Genomic DNA, 24,656 nt, shown 5'->3' with positions numbered 1-24,656 from the left:
GTTTGATGGAAGACAAGATTAGTGGAACATCATCATTACAAGTCACATTTTACAGGATGATTCCTGTCATGCAATTGGAAGACAGGATACTGTATCAGTGGATTTCCTGTGAAGATTTTGTCCCCAGTTGGTAGAGAGTTTTGCAATGGTCATTCTTCAAGGCATTGTGGGATGGGTTTGAGTCTGCATAACCACAATACTTCCTCTTTAGACTATTTAACATTGATCCATTTGAAATGTGAATAGGCAGCACAGCACACTGCTGCATATGCTAACACATATCAGACTACGATCTATATTTGTAGATAGACAAGGCTGAAGAGAGAATATGTCATCTATTGGTCAAATCTAAAATGATTAACCCACATTGTCACCATTGTCTGTGTGGAGCTTGCACATTCTCCCTGTGTCTGCGTGGGTTTCCTCTGGGTGCTCTGGTTTCCTCCCACAGTCCAAAGATGTGCAGGTTAGGTGAATTGGCCATACTAAATTGGCCATAGTGTGAGGTGCATTAGTCAGGGGTAAATGTTGGGAAATCGGTCTGGGTGGGTTACTCTTTGGAGGGTCATGTTTCCACACTGTAGGGAATCTAATCTAATCACTATACTCTTAATTCCAGATTTTTTGGGCGGCATGGTGGCACAGTGGTTAGCACTGCTACCTCACAGTGCCAGAGACCCGGGTTCAATTTCTGCCTCGGGCGACTGTCTGTGTGGAGTTTGCACATTCTCTCTGTGTCTGCGTGGGTTCCTCTGGGTGCTCTGGTTTCCTCTCACAGTCCAAAAATGTGCCGGTTAGGTGAATTGGCCATGCAAAATTGCCCGTAGTGTTAGGTGAAGGAGTAAATGTAGGGGAATGGGTCTTGCTTTTCGGAGTGTCGGTGTGGACTTGTTGAGCCGAAGGGCCTGTTTCCACACTGAAACTAATCTAATCTAATCATACTTTAAAATATTCTATGGAAATGTGAGAAACATCAATTGCTCTCTGTGTTTGTGGGCCTGTAAAACAAGAAATTGGAGAGTCAGGTTGAGTATTTCATCTTAACTAGAGATTAATGTTGAGTGGTTTAAGAATGTGACTTGTTTTGTGAAGTGTAAAGGACCCTGGAGGTGTTCACTTCAATTGTTTTGATAATATTGCATCCAGCTGTTCAACTCTTTGTTTAAGAAGGAAATGGAATGCAATTACCGTAAATCTATATGGAGGCAGAAAATCCTGGAAGCACGTGTAAAGTGGAAAATCTGTTTAACCCTATGCTTGGTAACTATTCTCAGGACTGCAAACTCAAATATAAAATAAGCTGTTCATTAGAGTGGAAAGACAGGCCATGGAAAAATTATAACTCCAATTGTTGAGATACAGTTACTGTCGTTAATGACCTAAGAGTGCCCAGTTGAGAAGTAGCAGGCAGTTAACTGAGGCCAAACATCCTCATGAGACAGACTTACTATTTGGCATTAAGGAGTCAGAGAGGATGGTGGAAAGTTGTTTCTATGTGGTACTTCACCAAACTCCAGCACACCAATGTGGGTATTTTATCATGAACCTGGTGCTGGCAACGTGTCCAAACTTGACATCTTTCATGGCAAGAGGATTACACTATCGGTAGCCTGCCTTTGGTACACATTATTCATCATTTTGCCCTGTAGGAATGTGGGGAGGAGATCAGTACTTTAGAGTGTTTCCCAGCTGAAGCAAATAGTGTCAGGGAGGAGGGGGTTTGGGTATCAGACTGTGTAAGTTGAGGCAGAGGTTTTGGAGTTGTGTGTAGAAGCAATTGCTGTTAGAGGAACTAAATTGCCCGACTAAAGGTCCACTCAACTTTTTTACCAGCATGTATTGTGAATGTCAAATTGATGCTTTGAATAGTTGAAGATTCCACTGGGCAAGGAAAATAAGATGGTGAAATTTGCTCTGGCAAAATTGATTAACTGCTTACAGTGTCAGTCAGCAGTCCTAAAGTGATGATTTCATTTTTGTTTAGGGATCCAGCAAATCTTTAAACCTCCAGACCTTGTGGCTGCTGTTCTCCAGTTACAACTGGAAGTCACTGAGAATATAGCTCAGTCTGTCTCCAAAGCCTGAAGTTGTACATTTGATTCTTTCCCCAATACTTGGTGTCAGATTCTTTAGGGCTGAGGAAAGCAGAGAGGCGGATATAATCGTGGTGAGAATGAAGGCAGAAAGAGAGTGGGATTCAGGTAGGCCAGCACCCTCCCCAAATAAGTGACCTTCCCTCCTGCAATCTCATCAAGTGAAAACAGAAGCTTCAGTCCTATATCTTTAAACTGAAAGGTTGCTGGATGGAGTTTTCCCAGTTGACCTTCAGTGAATGAGATGGCCATGCCAGGTGAGTTAGACATTAAAAGTAAGTCTGTCTGGGTTGTAAACTAACTAGTTAATATATATTTTGGATATTTATTGTAATCATGGAGAGACAGTTTAGTGAAGCCCTCCATAAAGGTATTTTAAACAGGAGTTTGTGAAGACAGAATGTAAAACTTCTGTTGGGAACAAAAGTAATAACTGGATGCAACATCCTTGTTCATAATTTGCTTCAATGAAGGTTTGGCAAATGATCAAACAACAATTTTTTTTAAAAATGATAGTCTGAGCATTACTTTTGATGAATGTCTGTCTGAGAGTCTGTTCCACATGGTTATGCCTGTAAGGTTATTTTGTAAACTTCAGACTTTCAGAAACAAGAATGAATGAGCACTGATTAAATTTTGGGTTGTTCTGTGATGAACGGATATTTCTCAGTTAGCAATGAGGCAATCCTTCGTTTTCTTCCTCTGGACTGGAGCCAAACGTAGATGCTGACCTATAAGTGTTCTGGAGCCCATATATGAATTTCTTTGTTTTGAAGAGTTTAAAGAACATTCATCTAACATCCATTTTATTTGCAATTTATTTCCAGTTTGTGGCTGTGACTTGGCCAAAGGTGGATTTTTCATGAAGAACAGTGATTACCTTTGCACCTTGGACTACCAGCGACTGTATGGAACTCGTTGCCAGGGCTGCAGAGAGTTTGTGGAGGGAGAAGTAGTCACAGCATTGGGAAAGACCTATCATCCCAAATGCTTTGTTTGCTCCATATGCAAGTAAGACTACATTTAATACCTGAGGAAAATGCAAAACTGCAAACATCATAAGAACTTACCATTCAGAAATATTCTTCACGTTATATCAATGGTGCAATAACAGTTAACAACATTGAAACACAACCAACGTGTCTATTCTGACATACAGTAATCTGTCACTAATTGAGCTGTCCTGTTGTCTTCCTATTGCCATGCTTTTCTCTGCTTCAAATAATTATCCAAATATTCCTTATGGTCTTTGTCTCAACTGCTCCCAGTAGCAAGGTATTCCACATTCCAACAAAGCGCTGTGAGAGAAATTTTGCCGAACCATTCTCCTCACCCTTGGTCATAATAATAAATTGCCAATCTTCTGTCATTTTGTCCAACAGAAGGGCATAGTTTTTCAAAATTTGCTACCAGCAGATCATAAGATAATAAGAAATAGGGCCAAGAGCCTGAAGAAGGGTTACACGTGAGACATTGACTTCTCCACCTCCTGATGCTGCCTGGCTAGCTGTGTTCTTCCAGCCTCCTGTTGTCTACCATTCAACCCATCAAGCCTGTTCTGTCATCCAAGCAAATGTTGTCCTCTTCACTCTAAACTGTGAGGCGCTCCAAAACCTTTTTCTTAACGGAGCACCAGGGACTGTTCTTGTAATCCCCACAGATGACCATCTGCTGTCTTAGATTTCACTCTCCTCCTCCTATTCCCCTTAACCCATTTACCAACTGCTCCTTTTCAGTGGCCCTTGTAGAAATTCAGCAAAAGTTAAAATTGTTTGGATTTATCCCGTCAATAAAGACTATGTAATTTACCTGTGAACAGCTGTTGCACAAGGAATATGTCTGAAGTTGTGCCCTTCTACTGAGGTGTACGTATGCAATCTATAACTGCTCTACTTCTAGTATATCAGCTGTGTGCACCATGATTTGTACATCCCATTAATATGATTTACACCAGTATGTGTTCCATTTAACCAAATTTTCAAACCTGAAACTATGGAATCGGTTTACGTGTAACATCAGCTTAAAAGTTATTGGTTTATATAAAAGTTCCAGGGTTGAAAAATGTAGTGCTGGAAAAGCAAAGCAGGTCATGTCGTATCTGAGGAGCAGGGAAATCGATGTTTTGGGCATAAGCTCTTCATCCAGGAATGTTACGGGGGGAAGGGAGCCGAAAGAGAAATAGGAGGTTGGAGGTAAGGTTGGGCCTGGGGGGAAGGTAGTTGGGAAGGTGATAGGTGGATACAGGTGGGGGGTGATGGTGATAGGTCAGAGAGGAGGGTGAAGCAGATAGGTGGGAAAGAAGGTGGACAATTTGGACAGTTCAAGAGGATGGTGCCAAGTTGGAGGATTGGATCTGGGATAAGGTGGGGCGAGAGGAGATGAAGAAACTGGGGAGATGAAGAAACTAGTGAAATCAGCGTTGATGTTGTGTGGTTGGAGGATCCCAAGGCAGATGATGAGGCGTTCTTCCTCCAGGCATCAGGTGGGTTGGATTGGTGGTAGAGGAGGCCCAGGACTTGCATGTGGGGAGAAGGCGGAATGGGAGGAGGAGTTGAAGTGGTCGACCACGGGGCAGTGGGGTTGTTTGATGCGTGTGTCTCAGAGATGTTCTCTGAAACGTTCCGCGAGTTGGCATCCTGTCTTCCCAATGTAGAGGAGACCACATTGAGCAACAGACACAGTAGATGAGGTGTTTGGATGTGGATCTTAAAGCTCCATACAATGATATTGTCAGATACCAAATATATATCAAAATACATTGATTTTCTTTCTCAATCGCAATGGAATTTGCAGTAGTTAACTGCATTGGCAAGATTTTTTGGATAGTAGGGTTTCTTGTCCCATCACCAGAAATGGCAAGAGGGAATGTCCCATTGATATTTGCAGTGCCATGGCCAGTAAATGCTCTGTGCCCATTATTGTCTAAAGACAGGATTTCCGTCCCTCACTCAAGAAGACATCCTGCCTGAGGGAGCTGTTGGTCAGTCTGACTGCCCAGACATTCTGTAACCTCCACAGTGTCACTGGGAATCAGTAGCCACGGCTGGGACTACAGCTGTCAGCAGATTCTAAATCGAGGGAGCCATGATAAAGGTGCATCAAGGGATATCTTGGTGAGTACAGGAGAGGAGACCTAGGGTGGGGGTGCAATGTTGTAAAGGCTAATGGGAGAATGGGAGATTTGGTGGGTAGACTGATGATACGTATGTCAGATCTATGTCAGACTCCTGCTCATAGACTACAGCTTGCCTTCAACACCAGTATCCCCTGCAGACTGATCTCAAAACTCTGAGACCTAGGTCTCTGCTCTGCCCTCTGCAACTGGATCCTCAGCTTCCTGACACACTGACTGCAGTCAGTGAAGATATACAACTGCACCTCCTCTACAATAACACTCAACACTGAAGACCCCCAAGGATGCATTCTCAGCCCCTGACTGTACTTCCTGTACACCCACAACTGTTACCAAATTCTGAATCAGTGACATCTACAAGTTTGTTGACGACATCACTGTGGTAGAATGTATATCAAATAACGACAAATCAGAATACAAAAAGGAGATAGAGGGCTTGGTGACTTGGTACAATGAGGACAACCTCTCTCTCAACATCAGCAAAATGAAAGGACTGATCATTGACTTTAGAAAGAAAGGATGAGAACACGCCCCCATCTACATCAATGGAGCTGGGGTTCAGAGGACTGTCAAGTTCCTCAGAGTGACATAACCGACAGCCTGTCCTGGACTTCGCATGTACGTGTGACAGTCAAGAAGGCACAACAGCACCTTTTCTTCTTCAGGCAGCTCAGGAAATTTGACATGCTGATAAGGACCCTCACTAACTTCTACAGATGGACCATTGAGAGCATACAGTCCAGACGTGTTGTGGCCTGGTATGCTAACTGCACTGCCCAGGGCCATAAGATACTACAGAACATTGTGTGCACAGCCCAGACTTTCACGGAAGCCAACTTTCCAGCCATGGACTCTATTTACATAGCTCGTTGGCACAGAAAGGCTGCCAACATCATCAAAGACCCATTGCATCTCAGTAATGCTTTCCTACAACCGCTGGTCAGGCAGAAGGTACAGAAGCTTGAATGCATGCACCAGCAGGTTCAACAACAGCTTCTTTCTTGCCTTTATTAGTCTGATGAATGGACTCGGTAACTTCAAATCCTGCTGATCTTGCTAATGTTGATCTTGCCAAGCACACACCCTATGCAACCTAACCAAATGCCTCTGTCCAAGATTTTCTTCACCCTATGATATGCATGTCCTTACTTACTATGATCTGCCTATACTGCTTGTAAACAAAGCTTCTCACTGTACCTCAGTACATGTGACAATAAATCAATCAATCAATCAATGATGGAAGTGCCTTCCCAATTCCCACCCAAAGCCTGAGTAGGCCAGACCTCCCCACTCGCAGCCCACCTGCACCCTCACCACTCCACTCTAAGTTTATATCTGAACAATGGGAAAGAACAAAATCAAATCCATATAACTACATTGTGCATTTAATAATCTGACTGTTATCCCTGCAAAAGAATCTAATAATTTTATTTGTTGGATAGTCTCATTGTCCAACTGCAGATTGATTAGTCAACTTGTGGACCTTAAATGGTGATAGGGAGATTCTGCTGGTCCTTTATTCTCTCTACAGCATATTTCTCTCATATTTGGAAAACAAGTCCTCAGTTGACTTTATAGTAACAGGAAGTTGTCTTTCTATACTGAAATGTGTGAAAGCCAATATCTGCTTTGTCCCTGTCACTATCAGGAGTGATACATTTGTCTTGTTATCATGTCAGTTCTGGCTCAGTTGGAAATATTCATTTCTCTGGGCAAAAGAGTTGCAGGTTTAAGATCCATTCAGAGAGCACAGTTGTAGGGAGGCTAGGTAGTTAGCAGTTTGGATTGGACCAAGGTGCAATCTGGTCTCACTACTATTTGGAAAAAAGAAGAGTGTTGTCCCTGGTGTCTTGGCCAATGTTTTACCTCTCAACTAACATCATCAGTGCTTTGGTCATGCCGGGTGCTGGGAGGAAACTTGCTGTGCACAGATCGGCAAAAGCATTTCCCTACATTTTGATTGAGTGTAATTTGTTGGCTGTAATACAGTTTGAGATGTCCTGAGAATATGAATAGTGTGAGATAAGCGCAGATTGTTCATACAGTTTTTAACAATTTGAGCAGCATATTTTGATATTTTCATTTAGCTATTTGCTGTTATTCAGTATTTGATAACAATGCTTTTTCTTCCTGTTTTCCAGACGCCCGTTCCCAGCAGGGGACCGTGTGACTTTCAATGGAAAGGATTGTCTGTGTGAGCACTGTGCCCAACCAAAGTCATCGAGTCCCAAAGAAATTGTCAGTAGCAGCAGTGAGTATACAGAAGGGAGAGATGTGGCAAAATTTAACTTAGCAATGGGATCTCCAAGTCACAAGTTGTCCTGAAAAGCTCTATTAAGGCTGATAGCTTTCACTCTATGAACTGAACAAGTTCATCTTTCATACTGGTTCCAGATACATGAGTCAAAACATGTGTGGTGTGTCAGATTTCTTTTATGACAAGGCAGAAGTTGCATGGTCACAGTTATCAAAGCGAGCTTTGCATTCTGGATCTATTATCTAAATTTAAATTCACCACCTACTGCTGTCGAATTTATCCTTATTTTGCAGCATTATTAGTCTAGGCCTCTCAATTACTCAGACAGTAATATAAAATAACTTAAATACCCCCATACCTTAATTCAATTATTTTCATTCGAGAAACATACAAAATTACACGTAAATCTTCTCTTGATAAATGCAGGGCAGAAAGACTAAGTGATTGCAGGGGACAGAAGGCTTTAGGGCAGCACCTACAATCTGGGTACAGATACCTGTAGATGAGCAAGAGCCAGTGTTGAAGACCATTCAGGATGCCGCAAGCCATCGTGTCTCAACTATGTCAGTTGCTGGGCAAGAACCTGTGATTGTATGGACTGGATGACAATCCAATCCCTCTTGTCCTCAGGTAACAGACGTCTTAGGAGTTTTTGTCAGATCACCTAAGAGACCCACTGGGGACACCTGAGCATTTCACAGCTCACAAGTGGCTCACAAGGCAGCGGCTCACAAGTGCTTTCAGAATGTCACTGACATTGCCTTTGTAATAGCCTACCAGATCATCTCTTTGTTTCTTGACACGGAGAGTCAGGTAGTGAAGGTGATCAAATTTTCAGCCCTTGCTGTTGCTCTGAAGGTTCTGGGTGCAATTGCAACTAGAATGTCCTATCATGATGCATTAGTCTTCATTAACGGAAAAAGATTCCATCCCGTAATGTCTGAGTCAGCTGTGAGTACAACAGCTATATAAAGTAGGTCTCTGTTAGATATCTAAGGAGGTACATCCTGGATCTCCAACAGGTTCCAGCCTCTTTCAAAGCCCCTCACCAGTTGGAAGAGGTTTTTGGGTGACAAAGGATACCTCCTTCATACCTGGCTGATGACAACTCTAGGAGAAAGTGAGAACTGCAGATGTTGGAGATCAGAGCTGAAAATGTGTTGCTGGAAAAGCGCAGCAGGTCAGGCAGCATCCCAGGTGCAGGAGAATCGACGTTTAGGGCATGAGCCCTTTTTCAGGAATGTATTCCTGCGCTTTTCCAGCAACACATTTTCAGCTCTGATGACAACTCTAAGAAATCATCAAACTGGCAACAAGCAAAGGTACAAACCGCCCGGACTTCAGCCAGGTCAATTGTAGAACACATCATATGGCATCTAGGAATAAGGATGCCTGGATCAGTCAGGTTGTACCTTGCAGTATACCCCAGACAGTATGTCCGCATCACTGTTTGTGCTGCACCATCTGCAATATCAATCTCAAGGGCGATGTGTTGGCTGGGGAGGAGATGCAGAAATGTGAGGAAACCTCTCAGGCGGAAGATGAGGGTGATGATCATCTAGATAACTTTCATAGAGATGGTGGAAACATGTTTATAGTGACTTGCTTCAGGATGACTGACCTGGGTTGTGAGATTTTTTGCTAGGGCGAAGTTTCCGTTTGTGTAGTTGGATGTCAGTTCTCTGCTTGCTCTATGTCTCAGTCCTCAATGAATGTGAGTATGAGGTAGCAGAGATAGGATAGTGCCACTTACCCATGTGGAACACAGCAAATCATTCAATTTTTTCTGGCACATCTTGGGGTTCTATTTCTGACCTGCACTGCTATTTGGTCCCAGGCTGCAGATGGTTCATGAGGATAGACACGTGGTGCCATCTCGCAGAAAGAGGATATCCCTTCTCTGTGACTCATAGAGTCATAGAGATGTACAGCATGGAAACAGACTCTTTGGTTTAACTTGTCCATGCCAAACAGATATCCCAACCTAATCTAGTCTCACTTGCAAGCACCCGACCCATATCCCTCCAAAACCTTCCTATTGATATACCCTTCCAGATGCCTTTTAAATGTTGCAATTGTACTAGCCTCCACCACTTCCTCTGGCAGCACACTCCATACATGTACCATCCTCTGCGTGAAAAAGTTGCTCCTTAGATCTCTTTTATATCCTTCCCCTCTCACCCTAAACCTATGGTCTCTAGTTCTGGACACCCCCACCCCAGGGAAAAAACTTTGTCAATTTATCCTATCTATTCCCCTCATGATTTTATAAACCTCTATAAGGTCACCCCTCATCCTCCGACGCTCTAGGGAACACTGCCCCAGCCTGTTCAGCCTCTCCCTGTAGCTCAAATCCTCCAACCCTGGCAACATCTTTGTAAATCTTTTCTGAACCCTTTCAAGTTTCACAACATCTTTCCAATAGGAAAGAAACCAGAATTGCACGCAATATTCACAGTGGCCTAACCAATGTCCTGTACAGCCGCAACATGACCTCCCAACTCCTGTACTCAATACTCTGACCAATAAAGGAAAGCATACCAAACACCTTTTTTAATATCCTACCTACCTGCGACTCCACTTTCAGGGAGCTATGAACCTGCACTCTAAGGTCTCTTTGTTCAGCAACACTCCCTAGGACCTTACCATTAAGTGTATCAAGCAACAGCTACTGGACAGCATCACTAAATCTGGATGCCATTTTCAGCTTCACAGGCATTTCTTGGCTTTTGAGGTGGAGGGGTGGGAAATGAATACGGAGAAGAGAGAGGGTAGGGTGGGATATGTCCACTAGGCTCCTGGGATGCTCATGGAAGGTTCCTGCAATGAGTGAAGTGGTGTTCAGGCTAACGTTAAATATGTCTCAAGAACCTTTGACTTCAGAGGCTCCCACCAGGGATGAGGACTTCCTTCTTGTTCACCATGTTTTTCAAATCAAATGCACAACATCTTGCTTGCATAGATAAAAGGATGAAAAGGATGTAATTGCATGAGGTAATTCACTCTGAGTAATGACAGATATGGTTAAAAATCACACAATACCAGGTTATAGTCCAACAGGTTTAATTGGAAGCACACTAGCTTTCGGAGTGACGCTCCTTCATCAGGTGATCACCAGATGAAGGAGAGTCACTCCGAAAGCTAGTGTGCTTCCAATTAAACCTGTTGGACTATAACCTGGTGTTGTGTGATTTTTAACTTTGTACACCCCAGTCCAACACCGGCATCTCCAAATCATGACAGATATGGTGCCATCTAAAATGCTCACTGTGATAATTTTACTCCAAAATGGAAAATTTCAGTCAAATTGTTTTAGTAGCATCCCAGAAGTAAACAGCTATCATTTCTGAGAGCATCTGTGGAACTATTTCCTACAAGCAATGATTTGTCTAAAACAATTACACTTGTAGACTAAATCTTGTGCTTACACTCATAAAAGGATGTCCCTCATTACCTCAGTGATGCATCTGAACATCTGTTTATCAATCCGTCTCTCTATCTCTGTCTCTATGTATCTATCTATCTCAACAGTATTTAACGTGCAATTTCCATTTGACATTTTCTTTTGGACTCTTGTGGGATGCTTGAGTCTGACATCTGGGGTATCCACCTTAAATTCTAGAGGAACTTCTCCATTGCAACGACAGCATTGTGAATTGGTGTCACATTGGGACCTGTGCATATTGGAACAACTGGAAATGTGGAGAATTTTTAAAATCAGTTTCAAATGTGTTAGGAAACAGAATTCAGGTCTTAGTAAGAGCCAACAGAGGATGCTTTTGAAAATAAAATAACATGGATACATTAAAAGCAGCCTCTTGTCATTGTCCTGACCTCTGTTCGAAATCAGACACTGGATACAGTGTTCTCTGTGGTTTAATATCAGACTGATACTCCGTATATAATGTTACATATGACAAATGGTCAGTTAGTCTGTGAAATATATTATTTTACACATTCTCCTTGTTATTCTGATTTATTATCATTAATGTAAAGTGCATGAGGTTGGTTTGTAAACTCCTGCTAGTAGGGTTTAAATGTTGGGGGTGGAGGAGGGGGTGTTGAGTAAAATCCAACATGTGGCCTTCGCATTATCCACCTATCCCTGTTCTATGTGAAATTTTACAATGTTGGAGGAAGAGTGATCTCCACTGGTGTCTGCCTCTAGCCCCAGCAGTGTTCAACACTCATCCCTGGTTCTCAGGGGATCACAGAACTGCTGGCCATCTCTCCCTCTCCCTGAGAGGTGCAAGTCCTGCCCCAGCCATTAATCACCAGTTGATTATTAGATGACAATGTCGTAGTTGTTCATTCCTCAATGGGGATCTTCCTGCTGGCTGTATATAAGGATCATAGGACCTCAAAAAACCCAGCCCAGGTCAGAAAAACAGGGAAAGACAGGGGAGTGGGACTGGGGTGTTCTAGCAGAGAGTCAACATGTGCACAATGCGCCAAATGGTCTCTTTCAATGTAGTAACTGTTCTTTGTTTCTACATAAGATTCATTGCTGCAAAAAGAGAAAACAGACTTGCAGAACATTTCAACAGTGGAATGAGATTCATGTGTATTCTGTAATTCGTGACATTATCATAAAAACAATTTAGCATGTTTGAGGCTGCATGTAACTGTAAACATTGGAAAATTAACTCTTTAGGAAAAGCATTAATTGCTACCAACAGCAGCCTTTCAAACCTGCTGATCCTAGATTTGTACCAGAACTGCCAAGCCCAAGGGAATCACATTTTCTGCTGGGGATTCAGATTTAACAAGTTGATCAGATTTAAACCAAATCTTGAATGTGAAGTTGAACACACTCAGCACACCCAAACCCTGTTTCCTGCCTGTGAGATTCCTTTTTTAGGGGATGCTCTGGGATTGGATGTGTCAAAAAGAAAGACCGGAGTTCAGGAGATCCCTTCCCCAGGAGGCAGTAAATTGATGGAGAAAGTGAGGTCTGCAGCTGCTGGAGATCAGAGCTGAAAATGTGTTGCTGGAACAGCGCAGCAGGTCAGGCAGCATCCAGGGAACAGGAGAATCGACGTTTCCTTCTCCTGAAGAAGGGCTTATGCCCGAAACGTCGATTCTCCTGTTCCCTGGATGCTGCCTGACCTGCTGCGCTGTTCCAGCAACACATTTTCAGCTCGGCAGTAAATTGATGTTTCTACAAAATGTCAAATACCACCAAGGCAGGCCTATTATTTTTCAATTCGATTGGGAGAGCATTTGAATAAAAGAAAATCTTGCACAATTTTTTATTATCGTTTTTAATAATCACAATGGATCAAAATACCCATACACACAAAAATCATGAAATCTAACACCCATTGCACTTTACATGATAAAGGAAGGCTTGCCCATTGCCTCCTGCCATGCTATGATGTGAATTAAAATGGAAAGCATTCTGTATGTCTCAGCACACTCCTTTGTGGTGTATAGGGATTTTAGTGTTTAACCTGGATAGATCTCTCCAATTACACAGTGTGAGATAATGAAATTTGGCTGTATGCCAGTTGTGCAAAATGCATCCAAACATCATAATTTATGACCGAATATTTTGATAGATTCTTAGGTTATTTTATAAGATACTAGTTGAGTGAAACTTCATCATAATTAGAACAAATGTTGGACTGCAGAGAACTGAATAACTAATCCTGTTTTCAGCTCTCCTCCCTCAGATTTCCATTTTCATACTGCAGAGGCTGTGGGTAGAAGCATTATTTGTTTTACAGAAGCCATATCCTATGTACATACTGTAATCCATTTCTTGGCCTTAAACATTTACTGCCCTCGCATCTGTTCATTAAAGAATACAGTGTGTACTCAACATCATAAAAGATTTGCATCCATACTTTATTAATAATATTTGTCAAATATGGGGTTTACTACTCCTACTTACGCAAGAGGAAAAGCTGTGTTCATTATTCTGCACATCCCACCCATATATCATTTAGCTGGAGCATGCTGTGTCCAGTTTCCATAAGCGCCCACTAGCAAATGGAAAGTGACCTCTGAGTCTCAAGAGGCATTGTATGAAATAGGATCTTGAATAAGTTAGTCAATCAGTTTTTCCACTCAACCGTTGACTAATAAGCACCATAGAAGGAATGCTGAAATTGATGAAAAGGGAATCTTAACTATTGTCTGTTGACATTTAGTGGCATTATCATAGCTGAATCCCCCACTGTCAACATCCTGAGGGAAACATTGACCAGAAACTGAACTGGGTGAGTCAAATACATAGTGGCAAGAGCAAGTCAGAGGCTAGGAATCCTTTAATAAGTAACCTGTATCCTGATTTCCCAAAGCCTATCGCCCATCTGTAAGACACAAGTCAGGAATGTGATGAACTATTTCCCACTTAACAACACTCAAGAAGCTTGACACCATTCAGGTCAAAGTGGCCAACTTGACTGGTGCCACATCTACCAACATTCACTTCCTCCACTACTGACAATCAGTAGGACTGAAGTGTGACATTACAGAAGTTCACCAAGACTTCTTAGACAGAACCTTCTAAATTGATGACGATTACCATCTAGAAGGACCAGTGCAGGAGAAATATGAGATCACCTGCAAGCTCTCCTCCAAGCCACTCACCATCCTGACTTAGAGTTTTATTGCTGTTACTTCTATGTCATTGGGTCAAAATCCTTGAACTCTCTCCCTAAAAACATACCTACACAAAGTGGTTTGCAGTGGTTCAAGAAGGCAGCTCATCACTACCTTTTGGATGGCAATTAAGGATAGGAGTGAACTAAAGTCAAACAAGTCTTTGGACAAATATTCCCAGTGTACTGCTCACTTTCCTGTGTAACCTGGTGCAAAACCCCAATTCTTCAATCAAAATACTTTTTCTTCACCAAAATACAGAGAAAAGACACATATAACCATAGTTTACTGTAAAGAACAAAAGAAAGACCAGTCTGCTTTCTTCCCACCCTGCCTTAGCTTAATGTCTGATTGTTTCACTGCTTTTATTACTCTGAAATGTTCTTTGAAGGCATTGTGACTTCACTGTTTAACACAGACATATTTCTTTCTCTAATAATTAGGCCTATTCTACATGAAGTAAATGCAGGGATCTTTTTTCAGAGTAGTGGCTGATTGCCAAACAAGCAAATGGAACATAGAGTGTGCGATTGAAATTCCAGCCCCTGAAGAGAAACTGCTTTAAAATAGAAAGTTCATGACATGTGGGTTAGGGGGGACAATGCTAGGCACGCAGTGAGTTGTGAGAAATGTTTAATGGGAATGTTGTCCCATAGCTATCCCAATGTTCACAAATCGCACAAGCTGTCGTGGGACAGTCTGTTTCCTCAGGCAAGAGCAATTTCTAAAGTACATCAAACGTTTCCAGTTTCAACTGCAAATGTGACAAGTACAGGGGCTTTATGGTGTGGACTGTGTGCAGTGGTAAATTTAATGTGCCTTTAAGCAGCTCATGCGATGGTTGACTTGACACCAGAAAGCTATTCTGCAAATGAAAAACAAATTTAGTTGACTGCATCACGGCCATCCATCCATAAAAGAGAAGACAGTAACACTGCTACCAAGCATGTATAATTCATGAAAATTAATATTTTATGTGTGTATAGATGTATTCAAACTTATTAATCATTTTCATAGAGAATACCATACACTGAACAAAGACAAGCCTTTTCTAATGTTTCTGCTGTTTATTAACTTAATAGCAGTGAATAAAGATTATTTTGTTAATCTGTGCAATATTTGATAAAAAAAAAGTTAATTTTTACATGAATGGGGTAAAATCTCACATTGTTAGGTTATTTGAATGACAGCTAGGATTGAATTAGAATTTTGTGACATACTAAGTGGCCTATGTGATTACAAGAATGGAAAATCTTACTCAGAAATGACATGAGATGAATGAGTTACTATCTTGCTTTAACATACTGGAAATCAGTTCAGCATCTTGCAAGTTATAATGTTGAATATCTTCCTTGACCATTGATCATTTTGTGTACCTCTCCAAATTTTGTGGACTTCTTCTCATAAGACCAATCACTACAGATTGTTGGCTTGGTCTCTCTTATTCTCTGGTCTTCTCTATGTGCTTCTTTCACCATGCTTTCTTCCAAAACATTTGCTCTACTTTTTCCCCTGTGTACGATCTGCTGTGGTTTTCCCTCTTTTGCCCCTACTTACCTTCACATTGCCCTGTATCCTTGCTCTTCTACTTTGGGCTTGTTCCTTCCTATATTTGCTCAATTATTCATGTGTTCTGTTCCTAAGAAAATGGCAACACCTTCTGTAGCTGGTGTACTCCACCAGTGGTGACCAGTCAACAGAGCAGCTTGGCAGCAGGCACAATGCCAGAAACAACAATTTACAAAAACAGAAATTGCTGGAGAAACTCAACAGGTATGGCAACATCTGTGGAGAAAAAACAGAAATAACATTTGGGGTTCAGTGACTCTTTTCCAGTTCTGTTCAGTGACCTTTCTTCATTTCTAAAGAATGGTCATTGGACGAGAAACATTAACTCTGCTTTCTCTACACAGCTGCTGCCAGACCTGCTGAGTTTCTCCAGCAATTTCTGTTTTAGTTTCACATCTTCAATGTCTGCAGTTCTTTGTTGTATATTAACCTACATCAACACTTGATAGCTTCATGTGTGGCACGTTAAAACCTGCCCTCAAGAAATGATTTCTTCAGCCATCAGTATTGGTGTGCCATATCACACCCCATCTGAACTGGATTGATTGCTCCATGTCTCCTGTAGATGCGGATGCCCATGATAACAATGATGATGTGCTTATCAATGCTTGATTCTCTGCTTTCCCTTTCTCTGCACCGTGCTTTGACTTCTCTATCCCCAGTTTCTTGCTCTGTGGTTTGTTATCACTGTCTGATTCTATGAGCTGCACTTTTCCAATGAACTATTATTGTGTTTTTTGCCAGATTTCATCTGATAGCTTTTAAGACTGTGGAGACACTTGCTGTCTTTGAAATTCAGCTTTTCTGGTTTATACATTATTGCCTGTGAAAATGCCTTAAAAACAGATATGGAAGAGTTTTCAATGCCATCCTTAGTTGTGGTATGATATTGTCACCTTACTAACTAGACCAGCAAATAAAACCTGAATTGAAAAGAACTAACTCTCATGATATAAGAGACATTTTGTAGATACTGTCACAGCAACAAATTATGCACAACGAGCTTTTCTTGTCAATTTGAGGAACTGTGCTGCTTCCGAATTTGCCTTTTTATTGTCCAGTGATTGTTGGATGTTTTCAGAAAATGCTTTAAAATCCAGTGCTGCAAATGGAACATAAATCCTACCAGTTTCTCCCAGCGCTGCATGGCATTTAATTCTCATTTAATATTTATATTGACATCGATCCGGCAGTACTGCAGATAATTCTAAGAGCTAGTACATGTTTACAGAATTTACTACTTGAAGCAAAATTTAATCTTTTATCATTTCTTTTTCTGATGGGGGTTTTCATTTATGGTACGTCTTTGACTGGTCTACATTCTGATATGATGCTTTATCTAAACTGTGATAAATCCTTGTCACTGCTCAGAAGTGCTCATCACTTGTATAAGAATCTGCTGTGGAAGAAATTTGTGGGCGGCACGGTGGCACAGTGGTTAGCACTGCTGCCTCACAGCGCCAGAGACCCGGGTTCAATTCCCGCCTCAGGCGACTGACTGTGTGGAGTTTACACGTTCTCCCTGTGTCTGCGTGGGTTTCCTCCGGGTGCTCCGGTTTCCTCCCACATCACAAAGATGTGCAGGGTCAGGTGAATTGGCCACACTAAATTGCCCGTAGTGTTAGGTAAGGGGTAAATGTAGGGTTATGGGTGGGTTTCGCTTCGGCGGGTCGGTGTGGACTTGTTGGGCCGAAGGGCGTGTTTCTACACTGTAATCTAATCTAATCTAAAAAAAAAATTCTCATTGATCTTCCACATTTAGTTTAATTAACTATGGTAATAATCACTTTGATCTGCAGAATAACTTGGGCCGAAGGGCCTGTTTCTACACTGTAATCTAATCTAATCTAAAAAAAAATTCTCATTGATCTTCCACATTTAGTTTAATTAACTATGGTAATAATCACTTTGATCTGCAGAATAACCTTTGTCTTCCAAGTGAATTAATCTACATGTTGCTTTATAAAAACAGTTGATTCCATTTTGATCTGTATGGGCAAATCAAAGGATCTCCAACTATCCTACTTGACCACTGCTGATTCTGATTTCTTACAATGCTCGTCTCGCACCAATACTGGATGAACTCAATATTGGGAAGACCAAAATTATTGTCTCAGTCTTCACATGAACTCCAATGTCTTGATATTATCTTCATCCTTCCCCTGATCACTGTCTGTGGTGCATCAAACAGATGGTTACCTTGGCCTCCTGTTAATCTGTCTGACACAATGAGGATTCCTTTCTGTTCCGTCATATAACAAAATATGATAGGTCGCGGTGGTAAGAAGAGGAGAATTAAAATTTGCTTGGGCAAAATCATCAGTGGCGAATCAACATTTTGCTGTGAACTCTTCCCCATTCTCATTTCTATTTAAATGGGGCAGAATATTGAATGAGCTGCCAATTTTACTGCTGTTCTGTTCTGCAATCCTCGCTCGGATTGTTGTATCCTGTAGTGCATGTCTGCCATCTAGTGTTTGATTTTCAGAACCAGCTGTAAAGTGAATATGATGCAGAAAAACACTAACTAAAAGTGTCGAGTGGAACTGATTTATTTCGGAAAGATTGCTGAATTCTGCTGTTAGGCCAATGGGATCCTGCCATTTACAGAAACAGAAAGAAAGGTCTAATGTGCAAAAGCAACATACTGCAGATATTGGGGATCTAAAATGCTGGTGATCTCCATAGGTCTGATAGCATCTGTCGAAAGTGAAATGATGTTTAAAATTCAGGTCATTCCACTCTATTTGGTAACGGAGGGCAGCTGGGAGACCTGCTCTGAACATCCTCCTATGCCACCTGGCATCAGTCTGTGACTGTCTGCAATCTGTGGTGACTCTTGACCTTTGTTTCTTGTCACTTCTGAGCCATGTGGTATTTTCCATTTATTTTACTCTTTGCTGTAGAGAGTATGCAGTTACGCGGTGAAGTTATTAATCACCAGGTCCCTTGTGATCCCATTCTCAGCTGTGGTGAGTGAATCAACTTCTCCCAGAACTCTCCTTAGCCACGACTCAAGTCCACCTTCTGTTTATTATAATTAATGTTACAATAACCTTTTAGCGATTGTCATCCCACGTGGAAACATTTCACTCAATCAACTTTCTCACTAAACACTGAACCATTCCATAAAGCAAGGCGTACAAATTCAACCCAAGTTTCTCTTTCTGAGCCTCTCTGGGTGTTCTGATTCTCAGACAATGTCTTTATCGTCCACATGAGCAGTCAGCCTAATCCCGAGACCTGTTCGGTCTCCCTGAAAACATCATAGGATTCCAAACTTATGACATCTTTTGGGAAACACGTGGTTTGTTATATTAAACATTGCCTATGTTTGCAATGGAAATCTGAACATAGAAAGCTGCTGTTGGACCCTTTAATATTGAAGACAGCCACCAAAATATTTCTTACTGATCTGTTTGCTCTAACTAAATGAACCAAACTGCTCCACTGATAAAGCTGGGTGTGGTTTTGATCTCTGCATTGGCAGACTTCGGTTTTACAATACTGGGTGACAGCTGTTGGTTGAAAAAAGGGGATACACCTTGTTGTTGAAACATCCTTGTGATATAAAACTGTGTGAAAGAAACATATGTGAAAATCAAACAAAACAGGAAATGTTTTCCTGTAAATTATCATTTTTGGAAAACTCCTGAATTGGTATTTCATCATGAGGCAGATCCTAACTGATCAGGATAGTGCTGAAAATGTGTTGCTGGAAAAGCGCAGCAGGTCAGGCAGCATCCAGGGAACAGGAGAATCGACGTTTCGGGCATAAGCCCTTCTTCAGGAATGGATCAGGATAGTGACTGAGCTGACTTTTTCCAGAATCCTCCTCAACCACTGCTCACTGCTGCCCTCTTTTGGGAATATTTTGCTTTGAAAATTGTACTTTGGTAATCATTGCCTTGATATATTCTGCGAGACTGTTTGAATGAGGATGATGGTGTAATATAGGTCACTTCCCATTCAGTACATATAACTTGGTATCATTTAACAGTCTACAGTTGTTTGTTATCTGAGTTTTTGCTCTGAGTAAACTGAAATTACTGGTCGTTGATGGTGATGTTTATACTCTTGTGCTGCGAATCAAGCAGTTGGAAATTTGAAAAAAAAAAGTCTATTGTATGAATATTTACCGTTCATTGTGAATGTGTCCGTTGCAGATTTTATCCAAGGAATGGATGGAACATCATGCGAATGTAAACCACTATCTCCACTACTGGGGTTTGTATATTTGACATGTCTCGTACATTCACAAATCATTGAACGTCCTGATTCGTCCTTGGATAGTACACAGACTGACATTTCAGCTGTCTTGTACATTCAACACCTGTGTATCCCTGGTGTAAGACGTACATGGTATCTTGGCATAATGCTTTCAGTATTAGGACATATTTCTCTTTGAAAATGACTTACCAATGATATGCCAAGTTCATTTCTTATGACAAAATGAATGCTCTCAGGCACTTCCTTGATACTGTCAGACCATTCCTGGATGGTAGTCTTTTCCATCTCTTGTAGTTGCTTATCCTTGGGAGTTGACAATTGAGTAAGTGTAATTGATCTGATTGAGTTATTTCCCTAATAATCAATGAAACAGCTTCAGTTAATCATGAAAGGAGTCAACTTGACAGATATATGGGGCAATAAAGTAGAGCAGTTTTAAACCAGGACCCTTTAATTCCAAGCTCAGGGAAAGTGTGAGGTTTCAGGAAAACTCAACAATAATTTCAGTTTGTGCATACAAGAGACAGCCAAATCAGATTAAACTGGACAGAATCTTAACTTTTTATTTGAATTAATTTGAAGGTAAATGGAACCGAAAAAATTCAAAAACAACTAAAGGAGAAGCCTAGAGACACCACAGGAAGTTCCACAAAAATAGGGATGATAAGGTTGGAAGGACAGAGAGCAGTTAGGGCAAATTGCAATGCAGAATGGAACAATAGTTTGGGTTTTTTTTAACGTTGGAGATAATCCTCCCTCAATATCAACATCATCTCACCCAGTGTTGTGGTGAGGACTAGTCTATAGTCCAAGGTTTGAGCAAGAGTTGAGGATTCTCATCACCTGCAATCTGATGCCATATTCATCGAGTCACTGTCAAAGAGGACAGTGTGATTCCCAGAGTGGTTGCTTGTAATACAACCTGCTGTCCCCAGGGTTAAGTCAGCAGCTTTGTTCAGGTGCTTGGTTCCAAATAACTGCACCATCACGGTCTGCACTAGAGACACACTCCTACCCAAACACTCAGAACTGTCAACAAGGACTCCCTGAGGCTCAGAGGTGGCTTTGACCCTACTCTATGGAAACCTCTGGCCTAGCAACTGTTGCTATGTGTTAGGGCAACAAGCAGTTCCAATTAACACCTGCACCAAGAACAAACCCCTCACTACGAAAGACATAATGTACATGGGAATTGTGAATTTCCAGTGGAATACAAAGATTGAAGATTGCATGTGGACCCTTTTTAAAAGTCTGGACTAAAAATGGGTGGGATGATTGCTCAAAGGAAGTCCCATTTCCTGTTCTAAATAAATTCTGCAAATATTTAACTTTGCAGAAGATTTCCATTCAAAAACTGTGTAAAAAGGCTTAAAGCCTCCTCATTCCTCCTTTCTGTCAGCCTTTACCTTTTTTTAACCCTTTCTGATTTACCTGATTCCCTCTGCTGGTTTTGGGAGGGGCCAGTGTTTGTCTGAGTGTGATCAGAGTAGAGCTGTGCCTGAACTACTTCAGTTGGCTTCATGCATAATTTTGAACCAAGATTGCTGATCGTTTAGATTACTTTCTGTTCAAAATTTCCCTTTGGGACATCTGTTTTGTCCTTCTGTTGTACCCTGGTTCCAGCACAATTTGCTCTTTGGGGTCAAGGATGTGGAATTAGATGAATCGGGAGCTCAAGGAAATACTTTGGGATCGGACAAATTCAGTTTTGCTGATTGTTAATTTTCAAGCTTTGACCAAGTTGTCAAATTGCCTTAAAGCCATTTAAATCCCTGTACTTATGCAAGTGATCATCAATGCCCAGACTCATTTTATTGGACTTTCAAAACGATGACTCCCTCACTGGTTACTGCCCTCTCTGCCTTGTCACCTTTGTAGTATTTTACCCTATGTTTGAGTCTTTGTTGCTCTTCTCTTTCCATTTGCAGAGTTCATCTGCTTTTCTCCCAGTTCTCTTGCTATTCCATGATCTGACTGGCTGATAGGAGAATATTAGGCTGGAATTCTATAAGTCAGTTTTAGGTTTGAACAGCTTTCTTGCTGTGTGAATGCACTTACATTGAAAATGTAGCTTGTGTGTTTTGCAGAAAAATCAATAACTGAACAATGACACTTGTGCTCTAGAACTACCTGGGCCTCTGGCCAAACAATTCCAGAATAGCGACACACTGATATCTGTCTGACAAAGTGGAAAATTGACCTGGTGTATTCTATACCCAAAAAAAAGGCCAACTCTAATGCAGTCAATTACTGCCCTGTCAGTCTAGCCTCCATTGTCAGCAAAGTTATGGAAGAGATTTTCAATAGTGCTGTCAAGAGGCACTTATTCAACAGTAACAAAAACAGAAATTGCTGGAAAAGCTCAGCAGAGTTAACATTTCAGAACAGAGGAGAGGTCACTCAGCCCAAAACTTTAACTCTAATTTCTTTCCACAGATGCTGTCAGACCTGCTGATTTTTTCCAGCAGTTTCTGTTTTTGTTTCTGATTTACTGCATCTGTGGTTCTTTCGGATTTTATTTATTCAACAGTAACTGCTCACTGACACTTAGTTTGGATATTGTGTGGCCCTCTCAGCTCCTGACCTTATTACAGCCTTGGTCCGAACATGAACAAAAATGTTGAACTCAAAGGGAAAGTGAAGATGATTGCCCTTGACATCAAGGCAATAATTGACAGGATGCGGCATCAAGGAGCCCTATTGCAAAACTGGAGTCAGTGGGAACCAAAGCAGAAATTGCTGGAGAAACTCAGCAGGTCCAGCAGCATCCATGGAGAGAAACATTTCAAGTCCACTGAGCCTTCTGAACTGCAACTCCCCCTACAAGCTGCACACTATCCTGACATGGTAGTATACTGCTGATTCCTCACTGTCACTGGGTCAAAATCCTGGAATTCTCTCCCTTTTAGCATTGCGGGTGTCACTTGTAAGAGACTGCATCTTTTTACTTGTGTCTGAAAATGTACTGAAAATCAGGAAAATGGACAGTGCTCTTAAAAGGGGATAATACAAGAAGTTGTTTGCAATTTTGGAAAAATAATTACACAAAGTAGTGCCTTGGGAACAATTTAACTTCTATGAACTTTATGTCGAGACAAATTGGCTCCCAATGGGTGTTTTAGGGCAGTTTTACCCAGAGACCGTCTTTTATTAACTTTTTAGTTGGCACCGGTTGTCATGGGTTCTGGAGAGCTCAGCATAGTAACAAACGTCCAGTTGTATTGCAGTTTAACACAAACTCTGAGGGTACTTGTGATGCTGGGAATAGGGGATTGATTTACAGTGTACTACTCCAGTGGATTGTGACACAGTACACACTGTGGTTCACTGTGAGGAAAGGCATCAAAAGCTGGTCTAGCTAGCAACACCCACAATCTGCAAATTCATTTTTAAAAAATCCTGCCTATTGCCCAGTGTGCTCTCTGTACAAGGGTGCATCCTCAGCTGGCGATGCTTGGTGCTACAAAACAATTACCTGTTTATACTGATTTTAGTGTGACATCAAAAGCTTTAGGATCAGTCTGCACTCGACCAGTCCTCACCTCTGGCAATTGGAGAATGTGTTTAGGACACATCTGGTCGAAGGTGGCAGCAGAGAGATTGAATGGGTACAATTTAGATCATTTGATGTAGGTTGCTGGTTACGGCAGAAACTAAATTAGCACATCCAATATAGGAATCAATCACTGGCATTTTCAGAATTATTTCTTGTCAATTTAGTTTATGCTTGTGACCTTTTGAATTCTAATCCACAACACTGCATTAACTGTCAAACTAGGCTGTCTTGGTTTCTGAGGCACAACATTCTGTGAACAAATTCTCCCAATTCCTTCGTACTCAAATTCACCTGGACAGTCTCAAGATTCCTCCCTCCCCTTCCTCGACCTTTCTATTTCTATCTCAGGCGACCGAATCAACACGGACATCTACTACAAACCGACCAACTCCCACAGCTACCTGGACTACACCTCCTCCCACCCTGCCCCCTGTAAAAACGCCATCCCATTCTCCCAATTCCTTCGTCTCCGCTGCACGTGCTCCCAGGAGGACCAGTTCCAAAAACGTACAACCCAGATGGCCTCCTTCTTCAAGGACCGCAATTTCCCCCCCGACGTGGTCGACGGTGCCCTCCACCGCATCTCCTCCACTTCCCGCTCCTCCGCCCTTGAGCCCCGCCCCTCCAAACCCCACCAGGACAGAACCCCACTGGCCCTCACCTACCACCCCACCAACCTCCATGTACAACGTATCATCCGCCGCCATTTCCGCCACCTCCAAACAGACCCCAGCACCAAGGATATATTTCCCTCCCCTCCCCTATCAGCTTTCCGTAGAGACCACTCACTCCGCGACTCCCTTGTCAGATCCACACCCCCCACCGACCCAACCACCACTCCCGGCACCTTCCCTTGCAACCGCAGGAGGTGCAACACTTGCGCCCACACCTCCCCCCTCACTTCTCTCCAAGGCCCCAAGGGAAACTTCCATATCCGCCACAGATTCACCTGCACCTCCACCCACATCATCTACTGCATCCGCTGCAGCCGGTGTGGCCTCCTCTATATTGGGGAGACAGGCCGCCTACTTGCGGAGCGATTCAGAGAGCACCTCTGGGCCACCCGGACGAACCAACCCAACCAACCTGTGGCACAGCATTTCAACTCCCCCTCCCACTCCACCGAGGATATGCAGGTCATTGGACTCATCCACCGCCAAACCACAACAACCCGACGGTCGGAGGAGGAGCGTCTTATCTTCCGACTCG

General features: G+C 42.1%; 1 protein-coding gene across 6 annotated transcripts in view; it reads left to right on the top strand.

Moving 5' to 3' along the window:
* Window positions 1–24,656, top strand: part of LOC122561213 (actin-binding LIM protein 1-like) — a 377,099-nt gene that overhangs the window by 260,506 nt on the left and 91,937 nt on the right. For all 6 annotated transcript variants that reach the window (XM_043712803.1, XM_043712802.1, XM_043712800.1 and 3 more), the window contains 2 exons: window positions 2,921–3,104; window positions 7,368–7,477. In XM_043712803.1, coding sequence (XP_043568738.1) covers window positions 2,921–3,104; window positions 7,368–7,477 — 294 coding nt within the window. The remainder of the gene's footprint in view (window positions 1–2,920; window positions 3,105–7,367; window positions 7,478–24,656) is intronic.

This window comes from Chiloscyllium plagiosum, chromosome 22 (genome assembly GCF_004010195.1).
Source record: "Chiloscyllium plagiosum isolate BGI_BamShark_2017 chromosome 22, ASM401019v2, whole genome shotgun sequence".
NCBI classification, from domain to species: domain Eukaryota; kingdom Metazoa; phylum Chordata; class Chondrichthyes; order Orectolobiformes; family Hemiscylliidae; genus Chiloscyllium; species Chiloscyllium plagiosum.
Note: the sequence above shows the minus strand (reverse complement) of the source record. Positions and strands in the feature narration are given on the sequence as shown.